This window comes from Musca autumnalis, unplaced genomic scaffold, assembly GCF_047663935.1.
Source record: "Musca autumnalis isolate F117 unplaced genomic scaffold, ASM4766393v1 scaffold_3, whole genome shotgun sequence".
Classification (NCBI taxonomy): domain Eukaryota; kingdom Metazoa; phylum Arthropoda; class Insecta; order Diptera; family Muscidae; genus Musca; species Musca autumnalis.
Genome location: NW_027411866.1, coordinates 24,713,159 through 24,733,482, shown reverse-complemented (window position 1 = coordinate 24,733,482; position 20,324 = coordinate 24,713,159). Strand labels below are relative to the sequence as shown.

The 20,324-nt window shown below is 35.0% G+C and overlaps 2 protein-coding genes across 2 annotated transcripts; both read left to right on the top strand.

Moving 5' to 3' along the window:
• The first annotated feature begins 1,554 nt into the window (after positions 1–1,554).
• On the top strand, positions 1,555–3,957 carry LOC141396714 (uncharacterized). Its single transcript, XM_073972352.1, has 2 exons — positions 1,555–2,121; positions 2,184–3,957. Exons 1-2 carry the CDS (start codon positions 1,698–1,700, stop codon positions 2,534–2,536), a joined length of 777 nt encoding a protein of 258 aa, XP_073828453.1. The 5' UTR covers positions 1,555–1,697; the 3' UTR covers positions 2,537–3,957.
• Positions 3,958–13,059: 9,102 nt separating this feature from the next.
• On the top strand, positions 13,060–18,194 carry RpL17 (ribosomal protein L17). Its single transcript, XM_073973580.1, has 3 exons — positions 13,060–13,113; positions 13,360–13,456; positions 17,602–18,194. The coding sequence occupies exons 2-3, from the start codon at positions 13,376–13,378 to the stop codon at positions 18,079–18,081; spliced, it is 561 nt and encodes a 186-aa protein (XP_073829681.1). The 5' UTR covers positions 13,060–13,113; positions 13,360–13,375; the 3' UTR covers positions 18,082–18,194.
• The last annotated feature ends 2,130 nt before the right edge of the window (positions 18,195–20,324 follow it).

The window sequence follows — 20,324 nt, the reverse complement described above, 5'->3', positions numbered from 1 at the left end:
GGAAAACAGCTGATTATCACACTAGTTGTCAAAATGCATTATTGTGAATAAAATCACATTCAAAAGGTAAACGAGCAGTAATCCGTTATTGTTGAACAATTTTGACGTTTGGTATGATTTGATGTAACACCTTCTTATTCCACCATGGTGCCAGCACATAAATTTGTGTGATCGTGTTGAGGTGGCCTGGCAACACAGAAAATTTCATGGTTAAATGCACGCAACATGATTCGAATGTGGTAAAATTAAAACGAAAAATTTTGAATGAAAATTCAAATAAAAGTTGATAGCACTCTTGCTATCGGTAGAACTTCATGACCACTTTTAAATCGTCGCTAACTTACCAAAAACATCGTTAATAACCGAAATTATAAACATTTTAATTTTAGTGATATATATCGGTAAAGCGGTTTTACACGGTCGGCATCAAGACATATTTTTATAAGGTATATACATGAATTACAATAACAAATTTAGAAAAACAACAGTGTTGTCAAGGCGTATTTATATACGGTATATGCATGAATTACAACAACTAACAAATTTACAAAAACAACTAACAAATTTACAATAATAGGGTCGTTCTTAAAATTTTCTCAGGAAAAACGTAAATACATTTTGAAAATCCTCTAAAATGGAACAAATTTGAATCAAAATGTAAATATAAAGCATTCAGAACTGTCATAGGTCATTTTTATTACACGTTTAGGATGAAAAAAAGGTATTTTATTGTAGCAAATATCGAAGTTCCAAATTTCATGAGTGATCCTACTACATTTTGAACACCAAAAAAAAGTGAAAGAAGTGAAAAAAATGATCATTAAATTTCAAGAAGGACCTTCTTGGCATTAGCTTCTAATATGAAAATTGTATTTTTCATGCCTCTAAATTGGTTTATTTTGCGTTTTCAAATCCATCCAATAGTTAAAGAGAACATATAATAATGGCCTTATGTGTACAAAATTAAGATCCGTAAAAAGCAACAGTCGTTATGTAAAATAAAGTCCGTATAAAAATAGCTTAACTTAAAAAATTGGCTAAGGTAGAAGCACAATCAGCCTGTTACTTGCTTTGCTTAAATTAGTCTTGGCCATGGCACAATTACCCAGGTAGTGGCATCGTAAAATTTTGAATATGTTATGTCAAAACTTCCTTTATCTTGTTGGGGAAATTGCAACAAAAATATTTTTTTTTATAAAGGGATTTGACTTTTCATATTCGACCAGCTGGTGTGATACCACTACCTGGTAGTTTTGCCATGGTCTTGGCCGTTCTTTATTCTTTTACCCGAAATAAAGCCACACAAGCAAGACAAAAATCCATTATATTTCTATTCTAAAGGCCTGGGTACATAAGCTGCTTCGCCTGCTTCATTTCTGATATAATAAAAATAAAAGAAAGACGACAAAAATTATTCGGCACCAGAGGAAACTTGCGTTTTTCTTTTCGCACTATTGACATCACCGGAAATGTCAAATCTTAACAGATGTTTAAGCCGATTCTAGAACCCTATTTTCAGAAGTAGTTTTTTCAAACTAAGTGTTCCTACCTTGTCAGCGTTTTTGTTTTGATTCCACTATTTTTCGGCCATCACCACTTTCTTTTGTGAAGGGAGAGGGGAGAGGAATTGGCGGTGGTATCAACAAATTCATAAACAAACAAAAAAACAACTTTCTACTAAATAGAATAAAACAAAAATGGAATCCTCCGATGGTGAAACGCCTCTTAAAAAACGTCGAATGAAACCTAAGGTAATAAAGGAATGGACAGAGGATGACATACTCAAACTCATCTCTTTGGTGGAAAAACAAACATGTCTCTGGAATGCAGCTTATGAGGGATACACTAACAAAACAATACGGGACAAGTGTTGGCAACATATAAGTGAAGAATTTGATAAAAAATATACGCCTGACGACCTTAAAGCTAAATGGACAAACTTAAGGATACAATATCGAGGATATGCTAGTAGATCCAAAACCAAATCGCCACCGAAATGGAGATATTTCAACCTAATGGATTTTGTTGGACGAGCTGAGGATATACAGCAGCAGACACAGGAAACAAAATCGAATTGGTCTATAGAAATTGATTCAGAAAGAGTTGATTCCGAAAGTAATTGTAAGTAAAATGTTGACAAAAATCCCATCATTCTTTGACTAAAGCCATTAACTTTTTTTCAGTTGCTATTGAGAATTCCCCGTCACCATCATTGTTAACACCTCTACCGACATCAAACCCACTGCAGCCGCAATTTTCGCCTGCTCCGCCTGAGCAATCCGCAGCAGCTCAGATTGCAGAAACTATGCGGGAGGCAGTGATTGCAATGAAACAACGAAACCAAAACGCCTTGGATCCTAACACATCGTTTGCCAACTACCTCCTAAGTGAACTAAAAACACTCAGTGACAGTGGATCAGCTACCGTTCGAAGGAAAGTTACATTGTTTTTCCTGCAATGCGTGGAAGAAGAGAGAAATAATGATGATTGCAATGGTAGAAGAAATAATGGACTTCGAGTTCGAAAAGATCTATAGAACATGTTCAAAATGCAATTTAATTGTCATAGGATTTGATTGTTTCCAAAATAATTTGGCATATTACCCAAACAGTGAACACATGCATACACAATTTGTGTATATTGCTTTGAAGATTTTTGGGACGAGCGAAGGGGAAAAATTAAAAACTGACAAAAGCATTAGCTACCATCCTTTCTTCTTCAACCATGATAATTACTTTTAAGCGTTTAGTATTTTTATAAAACAAAATCCAGAATTATAGAAGAGGATATTTTATACCTGCTACGCAAACAAACATTGATTGTCTGTACGAAAACAAATTTGTTAAGTGCCATTAGTCGCGTAATACATTATTTTTACCTGTTTTAATGGTATCTCTCGCAGAAATAAATATCCGCATTTTTCATTTAATACATTTTGTATTGATTCCAACAAAAATGTCGAACCAATACCCAGCAAAAAAAAAATGGAAGTGGTGCAAGTTGGAGTGAGGATTTCATTACATGCATGGATGCGCTTCCAGTGGACTAATGAAAAAGGCAATCCTTTTCCTCACATTTGGATTACATCCAACAAGCACTTTTATCTATAAACGATAAAAAATTCAATTTTCATTCAACAAATGAAATTAAAGTAATACGGCGTTTATATTATAGTTTTTTGCAGGGTCAACCTTCTTTATGAGGATTTGTTTGAAGTATATACAATGGAAATGACATTTGAAACCCAGACCCACTGGGTTAACCTTGTTATATATAAACGGCCTATAAGAATAAAATTAAAATGTCTTATTAATGGCCTGTTCCCGTACTTTACAAAGTGGTAAAAGTCGTAAACGATTTTCATACAAATTTTGTGTACGGGAACGCAAAACTCGTAAAAGTGGTAAAAATTGTAAAAATGGAGTGCTTCCTAGCTGCGTGCTGCGGAAGCAAAATGGAGTGCTTCCTAACTGCATGCTGCGGAAGCAAAATGGAGTGCTTCCTTTCTGCGCGCTCCCTTGTAAAATTCACTGAGGAATTCATAGAAAAAGAAGCACTTCGTGACACTTGCACCAGTGATTTAACTGCTTCCGTGGATGCAAACTTTTTGCTGGGTAATGTTTGTTCTTGAGTTTAATCCTTTTGTGTACCAAGCATACAACTCTTGAAGTATTTTGGTGTTTGTTCATAGATAATTTTTAATATTATATACACTTCCACACTGGAGATAGCATCTATTTATGGAGTCAAAACTATGTTAGTTTGTATTTTCAAATGTAATGTTTTAATATAAATGAATATGTGTTTATGTTTTGTGTTTTGTAAGATATAGATCTCATTTTTTGGTCTGTTTCAGAACTGCAAGAATCTACTAATTTTTACTGTTTTTTTCTTTTCGAAAAAGGAAAAAATTTTATTGATTTTTTTACAATAAAATATCAATTTGTATTATTCAAATTATTTGTATTTCATTTGTAAATTGTGAAAATTTCCTCTTAATTCTATGAAATGTAGCAGAGCGGCGAGGCCTTTAAGGCCTGTGTACATAAGCTGCCTCGCCTGCCTGCCTTGGTCCCAATTTACATTAGGCGAGTTTACTTGCGGCAATTGTCAGTTTGTAGGTGAGAGAGGGGGCTGAGAGGCAAAGGCTTACCATATGTCTCACCTACAAACTGACAATTGCCGCGAGTAAACTCGCCAAATGTAAATTGGGACTTGATTACTTGTTATAAAAGAATAAAAAAGAAAAGGGCAACCCAGTTCGAAATTTGCTTGCAAGGCCCTTGAACGACGTTATAAGTGATTTCGACTATACTTCTAATTATAATTGTATTCCAGAACTTGCCCTAAATGGTACTCTATTACACTTTCATTTTTGTGCTAAAAAAACGCATATTCCAAAAACTAGAAAAAATTGCGGTGATTATTTCTGGCTCCTTTGTTCTTCTGCTAGACAATTTTGGCCGATTTTTGTTCATTTAATTTATAATTTTATTTGAGGTTTTATTTTATTATGATTTTTATTTATTTATTTTTATTTTATTCCATATTTATTTTTTTTTGTTATTTTAATTCTTATTTATTTTATTGTTTTCTTTTTATTTTGATTTTATTATTGTACATATTTATTTTTACCTTTTTAATTTTAATTTTTTATTTATTTATTGATATTAATATTATAGTAAATATAATGTTAATTCGCGAGAAAGAAAAGCATTGGCTGCAGAGGACATCAGTTTTTTTTATTTTTATTCTATTTTAATTATTAATTTTATTCATTTTTATTTCTATTTTATTTTTTTTTTTATTCTTATTTATTTTATTATTTTCTTTTTATTTTATTATTATTTTTTATTTATTTACTTATTTATTTTATTTTTATTTTATTATTATACATATTTATTTATTTTTACCTTTTTAATTTTGTTATTTTTTATTCTATTTTAATTATTAATTTTGTTTATTTTTATTTTTATTTCTATTTTATTTTTTATTTTAATTCTTATTTATTTTATTATTTTCTTTTTATTTTATTTTAATTTTATACATATTTATTTATTTTTACCATTTTAATTTAATTTTTTAATTTTAATTTAATTTTTATACCCTCCACCATATGGAGGGTATAATTAAATTTGTCATTCCGTTTGTAACACATCGAAATATTCGTCGGAGACCCTATAAAGTATATATATTATTGATCAGCATAAAATTCTATGTCGATTTGACCATGTCCGTCTGTCCGTCCGTCCGTCCGTCAGTCCGTCCGTCCGTCTGTCTGTCTGTTGAAATCAAGATACAGCTCGCAATTTTAAAGATACAGAGTCAAAATTTGGTACAGAAGTTTTTATTACTTGCAGGATGGTTGGTATTGAAAATGGGATATATCGGTCCACGTTTTGATATAGCCCCCATAGAACGGTACCTCCCGATTTTCGGTATTTTTAAGGTTTTAGCTTCATTATCCTACCAAAATGGCTGAAATTTGGTACGTAGTCTTCTTTAGGGGTATAAAACTTTCCCCCAGAATTTTGTCGGTATCGGTCCACACCTTCATATAGCCCCCATAGAACGGTACCTCCCGATTTTCGGTATTTTTAGGGTTTTAGCTTCATTATCCTACCAAAATGGCTGAAATTTGGTACGTAGTCTTCTTTAGGGGTATGAAACTTTCCCCCAGAATTTTGTCGGTATCGGTCCACACCTTCATATAGCCCCCATAGAACGGTACCACCCGATTTTCGGTATTTTTAAGGTTTTAGCTTCATTATCCTACCAAAATGGCTGAAATTTGGTACGTAGTCTTCCTTAGGGGTATAAAACTTTCCCCTAGAATTTTGTCGGTATCGGTCCACATCTTCATATAGCCCCCATGGAAAGGTACCTCCCGATTTTTCGTATTTTGAAGGTTGCGTCTTCAATAGGTCCACGTTTCGATATAGCCCCCATACAACGGTACCTCCCGATTTCCATCCTACTGGAAAAGGTCATACGAGACGCGAAGGTCAAAAGAAATGGAACAATATACACGAACAGCCACATGTTACTGGCTTATGCCGACGACATTGACATCATGGGTCGATCGGTAAAGGAAGTAACTGACACCTTTGCAAAAGTCGAAAGAGAATCTGCTAAAGTTGGTCTGGCAGTAAACGGAGTAAAAACCAAGTTGATGGTATCGACGCGTAATATGTCCATAAACACCGCACCATCTGTGAATGTTGGTACCTATAATTTTGAGGTAGTAAAGGACTTCGTCTACCTCGGCACCGCCATAAACACAACAAATAACATCAGTTGTGAAATACGAAGAAGAATAGTGTTGGCTAACAGATGCTACTTTGGGCTGAGTAAGCAGTTTAGGAATAAAGCCACCTCTCGTCAAACAAAAATAACACTGTACAAAACACTGATACTACCCGTGCTAATGTATGGTTCCGAAGCATGGGTACTTGCTCAAGCAGATAAGGCAGTGCTTTGTGTGTTTGAGAGAAAAATTCTACGAAAGATCTATGGGCCAATCTGTGTTGACGGCGAATATCGGCGTCGTATGAACATCGAGCTGTATCAACTATACAATGACATCAATATAGTTGAACGAATCGAGATACAACGATTGCGATGGCTAGGCCATGTTATAAGAATGAGTGATGATGAACCCGCTAAAAAGGCGTATAAATACGGGCCGCATGGAGGTTCTCGCAGATCTGGAAGGCCAAAGCTTCGTTGGAGCGAACAAGTGAAACGAGATATCACAAAGTTACATATCCCAGATTGGGAAAATACAGCAGCAAACAGAGAGGATTGGAGATTTTTTCTTAGTTCGGCTTATGGAACAAATGTTCTGTAAAAGGCCAGCTAAGTAAGTAAGAAGATTGTGACGTCAATATCCAACCGAAATGGCTGAAATTCGTTATTTCGTCTTGCAAGAGTTATAAAATATTCCAGAAGAGTATTATCAGTATAGGTCCACGTCTTCATATATCCCCATAGAAGCGTACTTCTTGATTTTCGGTATTTTTTAAGTTTTAGCCACATTCTCTTACCGAAATATAGGAAATTTGGTAGAAAGAAGACTAAATTCTTTGAGCCTAAAAACTTTCCGTCAGAAATTTGTCGGTATAGATCGAAGTTTGGAAATAGCCCCCATAGAATGGTGCCTTACATTGTTTTATCGAAATTGCTGAAATTTAGTATTAAGTCTTCTTCATACACGAAAGGAAACTAATTATTCCATTTTACTTCAATACAACTTGTGGTGGAGGGTATAACAAGTTCGGCCCGGCCGAACTTAACGCCGTTCTTACTTGTTTATTCTATTTTAATTATTAACTTTATTTATTTTTATTTCTATTTTATTTTAGTTCTTATTTATTTTATTATTTTGTTTTTATTTTTTTATTATTATACATACAGTGAGTGTCAAAAATATTCGGTTTTCAATTTCACCAATAATAACACCTCAGTATTTTAGAACCCCATAACCAATATTCAAAAAAAAAAAAAAAAAACAAATACTTAAAAAAATTTTGGTCCTGTGGCTATTAAAAAATGTATGTAGCATGGATCCATGGCAACCCTATAAGCGAGAATTACAAACAACAATTTGTTAAACCTGTTTTCTATGCGTCAAAAATATTCGGTTTTTGTAACTTTTGTTAAATATTTTGGCAAAAAAACAGTCAATACCAGACTTTTTCTGCAATATTAGTATAAATTTCAATAATTGCGAACAGAATCTTTGTTCCTGTGTGCAAAAATATTATATTTTATAACAAATTATTAAAATTTAGGGCTAAGGAAAATCGCTATCCTAGAAAAGAGAAAACTGTTTATATTTCATTATAAAAACGGCAGAAATAAATGGAATTTTTGCTTATTTTTGAATATTTAGTCGAATACATTTGAAATAATGTGCAAAAGTCACGAAAATATAGAAATAATCGTTTTCGTGAAACACATAAGCCAGCCAAACCAAGGACTGGGAGGGAAGGTAGAGGAATCTCCTGAAAAATTACGGCTAAACCGCCCTTAATTTTCTTGAAATTGATCGCCGAGCCCTAAATGACTTTCAGAAGATAGAAAATATGCACTTATGCTAAGTTTACATTTACGAAATCCACTCGATTTCATCTGTCAATTCCATAGCTCAAACGTCAAATGAAATCTCATCTGAAATCCATTGGATTTCATTTGACGTTTAACCTATGGATTTGACAGATGAAATCGAGTGGATTTCGTAAATGTAAACATAGCATTACTTTCCAAAAAAAAAATCGTAAGGCAGCCAAGATCACCCATATACGTTAACGTGACTGCAACAACAACATAGGTTCTCTTCATTCTCATCCGTCGTGGTTTAGCAAAGGAAAGACTCGCTCTGAGAGACTAATTTTAATTGTTCCACAAACATCCCATACGGGACAAGGGAGACTTCTCTCATATCAATGAGTGCACCCCGATTCATATTAGCTCAATGATATGGGACCTACTGTTTATCGCCGAGTCCGAACGGCGTGTCTTAAGACACCACTTTGTAGAGAAGCTTTACATGGCTGAAATACTCAGAAAATGTCGCCAACATTACTGAGGGGTATTTTGCCACCGTTGAAAATTTTGATGTTGACTGGCCGGGGAATCGAACCCACGACCTTCAGCGTGCAAGGCGGGTGTGCATACCATTGCACCACGGTGGCACACTGAGAGACTAATGCACAAACTATTTTGAGCACCACCGTCGTAAGGATAAAGTCTAAAGTGGGGTACACACGATCAGATTTGGCTGTCAGTTTTGCTCAAATAATCGGTTGCTTGCCAGTGTGGCCGTTCATTTTTGTCAGTCACATGGTACAAATACACAGGTAGCCGCATCGGCAATTGTTGGTAACATAAGATGTCAAAATTTGACATCAATTCAATGCAATTGACACATTATGTTACCAACAGCTGGCTTGAAAATGCTACCTGTATGATTGTACCATGGTCAGTCATTAGCATGGTACAATAATACAGGTGGCATTATCAAGCCAGCTGATGGTAACATAATGTGTCAATTGCATTGAATTGATGTCAAATTTTGACATCTTATGTTACCAACAATTGCCGATGCGGCTACCTGTGTATTTGTACCATGGTCATTAGGCAACCACAAAATAGATGTGTTCCCTTAATTACCTGTTACCATTTACCATTTTTAACCTGCAAAGCGTTCCTTAACCCCAAAAAGTGGTAAAACTGGCAGCAATTTTTAAGAGAGGAGAGAGAGCACACACGCTGGTACCACAGGCTACCAGCAAAATTTCTGCAGGTAAAAAAATGGTAGAACTGATTTTTGACTTTTGTTTGACGATTATTTCACAATAAAGAAAAAAATGGACGAAAAACAGCAGAAAATGTCGAACGCTGACGAAACTAATTTAAAAACTGCTCCTTTACTTTCTGGCAAAAATGTTCATGAGAGAACAATTTTGAGAAATGTTGACACTTTTCTCTTTTAACACTTTTACCATTAAAAAAGTAAGAAAACAAAGCTAATATTTTGTGGTTGCTGTACAGTTTGACATTTATCGATATTTCCGGAAAATCGACAGACAAAACTGATCGTGTGTACCCCGCTTAAGCCATTCACCCGGTACAAGTGTGCCATCTTGGATGTAGTTGTCTACGGTTTGACATTTTCTATAGACAAGGCTTGTTGAATTGACTGTTTCTATAGAAAATGTTCGTCAAAATAACTTTTTCTATAGAAAATTTTTGCTAAGTTACATTTTCCTGGAGAAAAACTTTGCTGAATTGGCTTTTACTGTAGAAAATGTTAGTTGAGTCGACTATTTTTGTGGAAAAAGTTGGCTGAATTGCCTCTTTCTATAAAAAAATCATAATACTTCAGACCATGGACCAATAAAGAAGGTCATCCAATCGGCAAATTCACCAAAAAATACAACTCTGCACCTTCATTTGTTGTCAAAAGTTGTTGTTGCTGCGAATAAAAATTATTTCGTTTTGATTTTGATATTATTAAAGATGTTTATTTATTTTTGGTTTCTTTTTTTATCACACAACAATAAACGCCACAAAACACAAAGATAATTGTAGACAATGTTTTATTCGCGATATATCAAAAGAAAATTTTAACATTTGGTGTAAAAAACCAAAATTTGTTTTGATAATTTTGTTATGGGTTACTATAGCTCTGTTCCTTTACGTGCAAGAATCTTCAAGTTTTATCACATTTTACTCGAAAAGCGTTCCTTTACTTCAGACACCATACGAGTCATATGGGAGTAGTTTACAACTTTTACTACCTTTGCCGGTTTTACCATTTTCAAAAGTAAAGGAAGTGGAGGTATCAGCTTGTCTTATTGGATGACCTTCTATTTGGATCATGACTTCAGACATTTGCAGTCTTTTGCCAAGCAACTGACGAAGTCAGCCTTGCTTTTGTCTACTACTGCTACTGTCTATGAAAAAATGATGGACTGGGGCTCAATTCTGTTTCCATGAAAAAGTGGAATGAAAACTTTTATAAAGGAAAAAACTGTCAAATGAAAAAAAGTATAAAGGAAATATTTTTCATTTCAAATTTTCGTAGAACTAGAATCCAGACCAAGGCCTATGCATACATTTGTTGGTCTGTCTCCCAGCTGTCATTTTTTCATAGACAGTAGGGCATGGCACAATAATGCTATGTTTACATTTACGAAATCCACTCGAGTTCAACTGTCAAAAATGTAAACAAGCAATTCACAGTAATGCATTATTGAGATTTGACGTTTTGTGTGATTTGATATAACACCTTCTTATTCCACCATGACAGTAGGGGTCATGGTACAATAAGAAAGGTAGATGCATCGGCGAAATGCTACAACAAAGCAACTTTTTTTGTAATGTAATCTGTCAAAATTTTCGCCAAATGGTCTCTTGTTGTCTCTTTTTATCGCTTGTGTTTGTCTATAAAGTGTAGACATGCTATCTCTTACTTACCGAATCATATGGTTTTTTGTTTTGATTTTTCATGGCGAATTCATAGTTTTTTGACGTTTTAGATTCGATCAGCTGGGCTGAGGCATCTACCTTTCTAATTGTACCATGATATGGTTTTTTGTTTTGATTTTTCATGGCGAATTCATAGTTTTTTGACGTTTTAGATTCGATCAGCTGGGCTGAGGCATCTACCTTTCTAATTGTACCATGTACCATGGGTAGAAACAGAATGCTTTGTTTCATGGTACAATAATACAGGTAGCATTATCATGCCAGCTGATGGTAACATAATGTGTCAAGTGCATTGAATTAATGTCAAATTTTGACACCTTATGTTACTAACAATTGCCGATGCGGCTACCTGTGTTTTTGTACCATGCTTTGTTTGCTTCTCAAATGTCAAATTATAAATGAATGCCGGCGCCTCTTTGCAATTCTGCCGGCGTTCCCCCATATAATTTGACATTTGAAAGCAAGCAGCGACCTGATTCTGGCACGGCCTTAAAGGCCAGAACAGAATCAATCGTCGCTTGCTTTACTTGCTTCCCACATGCAAAGCAAGTGACGATTGATTCTGTTCTGGCCTTAAAGGCCTGGGTACATTAGCTACCTCGCCTGCTTGCCTTCCTTTCCTGCTTCATTTCTGACATAATAAAAATAAAATAATAAAGAAGGCCGAGCAAATTTCGAACGAGTTGCCCTTTTCTTTTTTATTCTTTTATCCGAAGCAAGCAAGGTAAGCAGGCGAGGCAGCTTATGTACTCAGGGCTTACGAATTTTTTCCCATATGTTATCGAAAAAATATTAAAAATGTGTAGATTCCTGCAGTTAGTCCCAATTTACATTAGCCGAGTTTACTTGCGGCAATTTTTCTCGTTCCTTTTTTAAACTTGCTTCTTGCGTTTACTAGGCGTTTACACCAGACACTTTGTCTTCAAATACAACTCTGATTTACTAACACATACATACATTTGTGGTTTGCCTCCCATTTTTTTCCATCATTTTTTTAACAGACAGTAAGGAAGAAAAGTTTTTGGCATTTTTGTAAAAATAAATGAGATAATAATTGAAATGTGTTGAAAACAAAAGAACATGAACAAAAACAAAATATGTGAACGGAAAACAAAAATATGTCTATGATTTTCATTCAAAATTTTACAACTGTTTTTGCAGTTGTCGGGACGCCTACGTCACACGGGCAAGTTGTGGGATTTTGACAATCAATACATGAAGTCAATTGTTCTGTCATTTGTAAACTCAGGGTTATAAAAGGCAATTCTGTTCCGACAAGTTTTGTTTTCAAAACAATGAATATAATGTCAAATACGAAAATATAAAATTAATTGCCTGAGAATTGCCGGTACGAGCAATTTTTGCCATTTCCATTCCCCTTACGTATCTCTTCTACAAACTGGGACTTGCCGCAAGTAAACTCGCCTAATGTAAATTGGGACTAATGGGGCTGGATTCTTGAAAATTTTAAACGAAAAATATTTTCTTTATAATTTGTTTCATTTGACATTTATTTCCTTTATATATTTTTTCATTTCATATTTTCATAGAAAAATAATTGAGCCCCTGGAACAGACCTCTTTTTTATAAAAAATCATAGAAATTTATACACCCTTTTTGTATTTGGAAGAAATGATGTCGCTGCTGCATGTAGGGATCAACAAAGTGGAGTGCATATCGGGATCTTCAAGCAAGTGCTTATAAAATGTATTGAACAGAGTGCATTTTTGACGACTCCGTTTATACTGCATCGAAACATACAGTGAAATCCTGACTCCACAACTTCCAATTTTTTGCTGGGTAAATATTAAAGTATGTGACAAGGGATCATATGTCAATTCTGTCCATTATTTTTTTTTTATTTACTTTTAATTATATTTAAATTTATCTCTTATTTAATATATCTTTTAAATTCTACAAATTTCTAATATCCCTTTACATGATTTTATACATTCTCCATCTGGCATCTCTGTTTGTCGATAATAACAGTGCAAACAAAGTGGCATCATTTACACAGCCATGTCAACGACAATACAACACTGCTGGGTTGCACTGTTTTACCCACCATATGACAGCTGTCAAAAAAGTTCTTTTCCGGTTTAATTCACTAAGAAGAAGGTACGATATTTCCGAAAAATGCTATGAAAAAATTGAAAAACATCATTAAAATAAATGAAATTATGGAAAAAATGAAAGTGCTCAATGATAAACAACAATCTGTAGCATGGAAAAATGAAAATATTATAAAGTGCAAAGCAAGTGAAAGAAGAGAAAAATGAATTTGTGTGCAGCTAATCTCTGTGTCGAAACATTCAACTAATGTGTTTTGTATTTTGTTTATCTTTTCATGTGTGCGTTGTGCAGAAATTAAACACAAACCATGGGTCGTTACTCTAGGGAACCAGAGACAGCCGCCAAGGCTTGCAAAGCCCGTGGACCCAATCTACGTGTGCATTTCAAGGTAAGAAGACAATAAAAAAATTGCGACATATCAGTGCAAATGACAACATTGAGCCGAGCCGCCAATGGATGCAGCCAACAACAATAACAATTTGACAACTGTGAACGTGAAACTACGTGTGTGTGAAGAGTGTAAAAAAGAAAATAACATGTGAATTAGTGAGGTTAGGTTAGAGAAATGATTTTTTGTTTCTTTTTTTTTGTAGGATTTTGTTACGGAAAAGTTGTGAATTTCTTGGTAAACTTGTGTTTGTGGCATCTCAAATCAGTTGCTGGACCTACTCAATGTCTATTTTAACTTTTGCAAAGATGCCAGAATAAAAAGGTTTCGTAAATGCGAAATTTTGGTTTCGTTCAAGCATCAGCAGGGTATGGGAAATCTTTACAATTCCCTTATTCTTCTTAGTCTTGAATACATTTTGAAATGTAAAAAAAAAAAACAAATGTTTGGGTAACATTTTTGTGGAGGAATGCATAGCCTTATGACTTGAAGGCAACTAAGTTACAAGAATGGGAATATTATCTTGCACAGAGGAATTGTTGCTCCTTAAGAACTGAAAAGCATTAAATTTAACTCAGTTATACATCCAGGGTTGTGAAAATGCTGCTGTTGTTTAGTTAGGCTCCTGAAACCATATAAGCAAAATTTAGACTTCAGAAGCTTAACCATATTTAATCGTAGAGCTTATTTAGTATTGACTGCATTTTTGAATTCGAGTTCCAGAGCATATATTATAAACATTTAGACTTGACAGGCACCCCAGAATTTACCAGCTTGGCGCATGGCTTTAAGAGACAAAAACATCAGGTTTGAGATTTTTAGTTTTTAAATAGAATTAAATAATCAAAATGTTTTGTATTTACAGTGACATCTTTTAGTACTTGAAAAACACATACAAGTCATAGGAATGTTATTCATATATGGACAAGTTCGCCTTGTAAACAACTCCAAATCACACGTCACAAGTGGTCACACATATAAATTTGAGAGACATGCAATGGCAATTTTGAGAACTTTTTTTTATTGGTTTGCCTCCCCTGTATTATTTCCTTTCCTTTTACATGGAGTAGCGTTTAAAACCAACTTTCAAGGCCAAACAACATCAGTTAAATATAAGATGTGGGACCAATTTTGACAAATATTGTCCATTTAGCGCCACGACCATAATTTGTTGCATCGACAACAGCACCATCACAATGTAAACAAATTTATACAATAGAAGTAATTGAAGCATATCTACTAGATTTTGTAAAACTAATGTTACAACAACAAGCAACCGATTTATATATGTTTATAATAGGAAGAGATAGTGATCTTGAGAAACCTCCCATAAGATAACATTTATGATTGGGCTGTAGGATTACCATTCGGATGAATGTCAAGGAAGTCTGTAAATGATTCAAATTCAAGTTGATAAAGAATATGTAACTCAGTTTATTTGTTTTTCTTTTCAGTATTAGGATTTTTTCCAATATAGACTTTACAATGAAATACAGGAATCCCATTTAGATTCTTAGTGAAATCCTGATTTAGTCAAATCCTGATTTAAATACAATTTAATTCCAAATGATATTAGGTAAATTTGCGTCAAACATTGTCATCTCAGTGCATTCAAAGTGTCACATTCAACCATTAAAATTCAATTTCCTTAGGCTTCTAGCTTTATTTCCAATAGAAGGAGCTTTCAAAGAAGACTCGAAACGTGGATTCTAAACAAATTTAGGAAATTTCACAGGGGACTTTAAAATTAGATTTGTTAACGAGCAGCCTTTAAAGAAGTGTTGTAACAATTTAAGTTTAAAACCCCTACAAGGATCTTTTGGTCATGTCTACCTTTGATAGCCCTAGAAGATAACAATGACATATATATTTTGATGTGGAAGTTTCAAGACATTTCGTAAGCAACGTTGATTTTGAAAACAACCATGGCTTTTGAAGTCCAACATCGGCTAAGTACTGTCTTGCTTGTCCTCCCAAAATAACGATATCATATACAGAACTTTCCTTATCAAAAAATAAACATATAGTTTGTTATCAATTCCTCAAGGGCTATCAACGTTTAGACATATCAAAGAGATCCGTGTTAAGAGGGCCCATAAACTGGACTTAAACCAAGAAGCTAACAACACCATTTTCAAATGTAATTCGAAGAATTTCTGTTATAATTTGAGAATTCCAATTAAAATTCGAATATATCAATGAAAAAGTAGGTCCCATACTTTTTATCGCCTATTCCGAACGGTGTGTCTTACGATACAAGATCAAATTAGGCAAATATTTGCTACAGCGACTGTCAGTGAGCAAGTGACCGTAAATAATGCATTGAAATTTGTGCTCACTTGCTCTTAGCAAGCGCACACTGTCAATCGCTGGACCAAATATTTGCCTAATATGACCTTACCTTAAGATCATTCGAAACGGAACAAATTGAATACTCTACAAACTGACGGAAAAAATCTGAATATTTTTTTTTTAAATTGTAAGTTTTTTCTAAGTTGCCGGCCTTCAGCCGGGGATTTAAGACTTTCTCCTATGGACAGGAGCCAATTTAGGGCACGAAAACAACATTTTTTTTTAATTTAATTTTTTTTTCTTACTTTAACAAGGGAATTTTCGGAACTTCGGGGGCCCATATCTCGGGAAGTTTGGACTTGTACTACGCTGAAAGGTATTTTGCAGGCGTTCGAAAGTATGATATTTTTGCCCGGGCTAGAAATCGGCCGGGCATACAGAGTGCAAGGTGGACGCGCCTACCATTTCAACCCGGTCGTGGCATCCTAATTAAATTTCGAATTATTTCATTTTAATTTCAAAATACCAATTGCAATTCTAATTATTTAAATTAAAATTTAACATTTTTCATTTGTAATTTAAATTATTTCCTTTGTAATTGGAATTTTTCTATTTATTTTTCGAAATATTCCACTTGTAATTCGAATTTTTCCATTTGTAATTTGAATTTTTTATTTGAAATTCGAATAATTTGAAACACTTTTTTTTTTGTAATTCGAAAAAAACCAAAATTTAATTTAATCATTGAAATTACGAAATTACAAATGGAAAAATTCAAATTACAAATAAAATTCAAGTAACAAATAAAAATTCCATATCATAAATGAAATGATTAGATTTCAATTGGTATTCTTCAATTACAAAGCAATAAATAAAAAAGAATTCCCATTTCAATTGGAACTCTCAAATTACAAGTGAAATGGTTCGAAATTTAACTGAAATTATTCCTAATACCTACATACGAAAATGGCTTGGTCCTGATTTATTTCCACAAGTAGTTCCTCCACAAAAAATATAATTTGCATCTTAATCAGTTCATATGGATTTCTCAATATCCCCTTGGACTATTGCAAAGATGCTAGAGCGAAGAAGTACCCGTCCTCACAGGCGGGACTTTAAATAGCCAAGAATTCACAGAATTTTGGAGTATTGAGTATATAATTCCAAATGTTCTTCTTTCACTTGGTTACATTGTTTAACTTATTTCAATTAGACCTCTCTTCCAAAATCAAACCAACCCTTCCCTGAGATAATTTTTTACAGCATTTATGCGTTAAATGTAAAGTTCTTCTACCTTTTCATTTGACTTTACATTTAAATAAAATGCTAAGATAAAATTTTCGACAGATAAACAGTGTTTAAGGCTTAAATTATTGAGCTTAGACACTACCTGTCCTGTTGAACATTAATCAAATTTTTAAATTTCTAACAGTTCCCTAAATTGCAGCATTTTATAATAATTTTGATAATTTCGGTTAACCTTCAGGATTGTCATTTGATTAGAATGCTTAGATAAAACTTACTTAACAGATAAACAGTGGCTGAGGCTTTGTACCAACAGCTTAGACATTACCTGTCCTGTTAAACATGATCTCGAACAATCTTCACACACTCACAGTTAGAAAAATTGTACAGCATTTTAAAATATTATGTGATAAGATTTATTTTGCAAACTTATCACTAACCTAAAATGCTGAGATTAACCCCCATTGACAGATAAACAGTGGCTGAGGCTTTGTACCAACAGCTTAGACACTACCTGTCCTGTTAAACACTTGAAATTTGATATATTTGCCTATTTTATCTCTATTGTTTCAATTTTTTAGTAATTTCATTCCCCTTTTCTCTTACAGAACACCCATGAAACCGCCCAGGCCATCAAACGCATGCCCTTGCGTCGTGCCCAACGCTTCTTGAAGGCTGTCATTGAAAAGAAGGAATGCGTTCCCTTCCGTCGTTTCAACGGTGGTGTCGGCCGTTGCGCCCAAGCCAAACAGTGGAAGACCACCCAAGGTCGTTGGCCCAAAAAATCCGCTGAGTTCCTTTTGCAATTGCTCCGCAACGCCGAAGCCAATGCTGACTACAAAGGTCTCGATGTCGATCGTTTGGTCGTTGATCACATCCAAGTGAACCGTGCCCAATGCTTGCGTCGTCGTACCTACCGTGCTCACGGTCGCATCAACCCCTACATGTCCTCACCCTGTCACGTTGAGGTCATCCTCACCGAAAAGGAAGAAGTTGTTGCCAAGGCCACCGATGATGAGCCAGCCAAGAAGAAGTTGTCCAAGAAGAAGATGCAAAGACAAAAGGAGAAAATGATGCGCTCTGAATAGACGTAATTGTTTTTAATAAATTTGTGTATAATTTTTTTTAAAACTAGACCTATTTTGTGGTTTCTTTTCGCGGCTAATTTTTATAGTCGTGCAACTGCAAAACAAAACACAGAGACTAAAAGAAGAAAAAAGATGTTCAAATAAAAAAGATCCAAATTTGAACGGTGTTTTTTAAGAAAAAGCAGAGGAGTGTTTCATTGCAAAAAATCTGAGAAAACGGGGTTTCTTGAAGATTTTTGGGAGCAAATGGCTCTATAAATGTGGACTTCATAGATTATTATGGAAGTAAGCAAAGGTCCGTTTATTAGATTTTAGAAGGGAAAAATGCCATTACGAACTAGACTTCACTTAGATTTTTAGGAGGCAAAAAAGAACACCTGCACCTGGGGGCCTATTCTGTAACTTTTATCGATTGAAAAGTTGTTAAAATTTCTTTTGTTTTTGTAACAACTACAAAACAAACAAATGAAATTGTTGTAAAATAAACAATGAGTAAAATTGTTAAAAAGTTACAGAATAGGCCTACTGTAGTTTTTGGGAGATTTTTGGGGCCCACTAATGCCACTATATTTAATGATTACTTACTGATTATTAGGAGCCAACAAGGACCACTATTAACATTATCTTTATGGGAGATTTATATGGGAATTCTCGAGATTTCTGGAGACCAATAAACGTAAATTTCTTAGAGGTTTTTGGGAGCCAACAAAGACCATTTTAAAAGTGAATATTTAGAGACTTTTGGTAGCTTAAATAGGACACTATAAATAAGTATTTATTAGCCATCTTAATAATAAACCATAAACGTGGTTTTCTTGACGAATTTTTGAAGGCTATATAAATCTCACGGCAGCGGGTTCTATCGTATCGGATTGCTTGGGTGTTAAGCTCGTTGATCTAGAGGTTCTCCCCAACCCTACGGTGTTCTTTTCTACAGAAGACCCCTACGGTGCTTTTCTATTCTATAGAAGACCCCTACGGTGCTCTTCTATTCTATAGAAGACCCCTACGGTCCTCCTCTATTCTATAGAAGACCCCTACGGTCCTCTTCTATTCTATAAAAGACCCCTACGGTGCTCTTCTATTCTATAGAAGACCCCTACGGTGCTCTTCTATTCTATAGGAGAGCCCTACGGTCCTCTTCTATTCTATAAAAGACCCCTACGGTGCTCTTCTATTCTATAAAAGACCCCTACGGTGCTCCTCTATTCTATAGAAGACCCCTACGGTGCTCCTCTATTCTATAGAAGACCCCTACGGTGCTCTTCTATTCTATAGAAGAGCCCTACGGTGCTCTTCTATTCTATAGAAGAGCCCTACGGTGCTCTTCTATTCTATAGAAGACCCCTACGGTGCTCTTCTATTCTATAGAAGACCCCTACGGTGCTCTTCTATTCTATAGAAGACCCCTACGGTGCTCTTCTATTCTATAGAAGACCCCTACGGTGCTCTTCTATTCTATAGAAGACCCCTACGGTGCTCTTCTATTCTATAGAAGACCCCTACGGTGCTCTTCTATTCTATAGAAGACCCCTACGGTGCTCTTCTATTCTATAGAAAACACCTACGGTGCTCCTCTATTCTATAGAAGACTCCTACGGTGCTCTTCTATTCTATAGAAGACCCCTACGGTGCTCTTCTATTCTATAGAAGACCCCTACGGTGCTCCTCTATTCTATAGAAGACTCCTACGGTGCTCTTCTATTCTTCTATAGAAGACACCTACGGTGCTCCTCTATTCTATAGAAGACTCCTACGGTGCTCTTCTATTCTATAGAAGACTCCTACGGTGCTCTTCTATTCTATAGAAGACCCCTACGGTGCTCTTCTATTCTATAGAAGACCCCTACGGTGCTCTTCTATTCTATAGAAGACCCCTACGGTGCTCTTCTATTCTATAGAAGACCCCTACGGTGCTCTTCTATTCTATAGAAGACGCCTACGGTGCTCTTCTATTCTATAGAAGACCCCTACGGTGCTCTTCTATTCTATAGAAGACCCCTACGGTGCTCTTCTATTCTATAGAAGACCCCTACGGTGCTCTTCTATTCTATAGAAGACCCCTACGGTGCTCTTCTATTCTATAGAAGACCCCTACGGTGCTCTTCTATTCTATAGAAGACCCCTACGGTGCTCTTCTATTCTATAGAAGACCCCTACGGTGCTCTTCTATTCTATAGAAGACCCCTACGGTGCTCTTTTATTCTATAGAAGACCCCTACGGTGCTCTTCTATTCTATAGA

Bases quoted from the DNA above. Each gene is read 5' to 3' on its own strand.
- LOC141396714 (XM_073972352.1), top strand. From the start codon at position 1,698: ATGGAATCCTCCGATGGTGAAACGCCTCTTAAAAAACGTCGAATGAAA. The intron at 2,122-2,183 runs GTAAGTAAAATG...ACTTTTTTTCAG, and splicing joins AGTTGATTCCGAAAGTAATT to TTGCTATTGAGAATTCCCCG.
- RpL17 (XM_073973580.1), top strand. From the start codon at position 13,376: ATGGGTCGTTACTCTAGGGAACCAGAGACAGCCGCCAAGGCTTGCAAA. The intron at 13,457-17,601 runs GTAAGAAGACAA...TTTCTCTTACAG, and splicing joins ATCTACGTGTGCATTTCAAG to AACACCCATGAAACCGCCCA.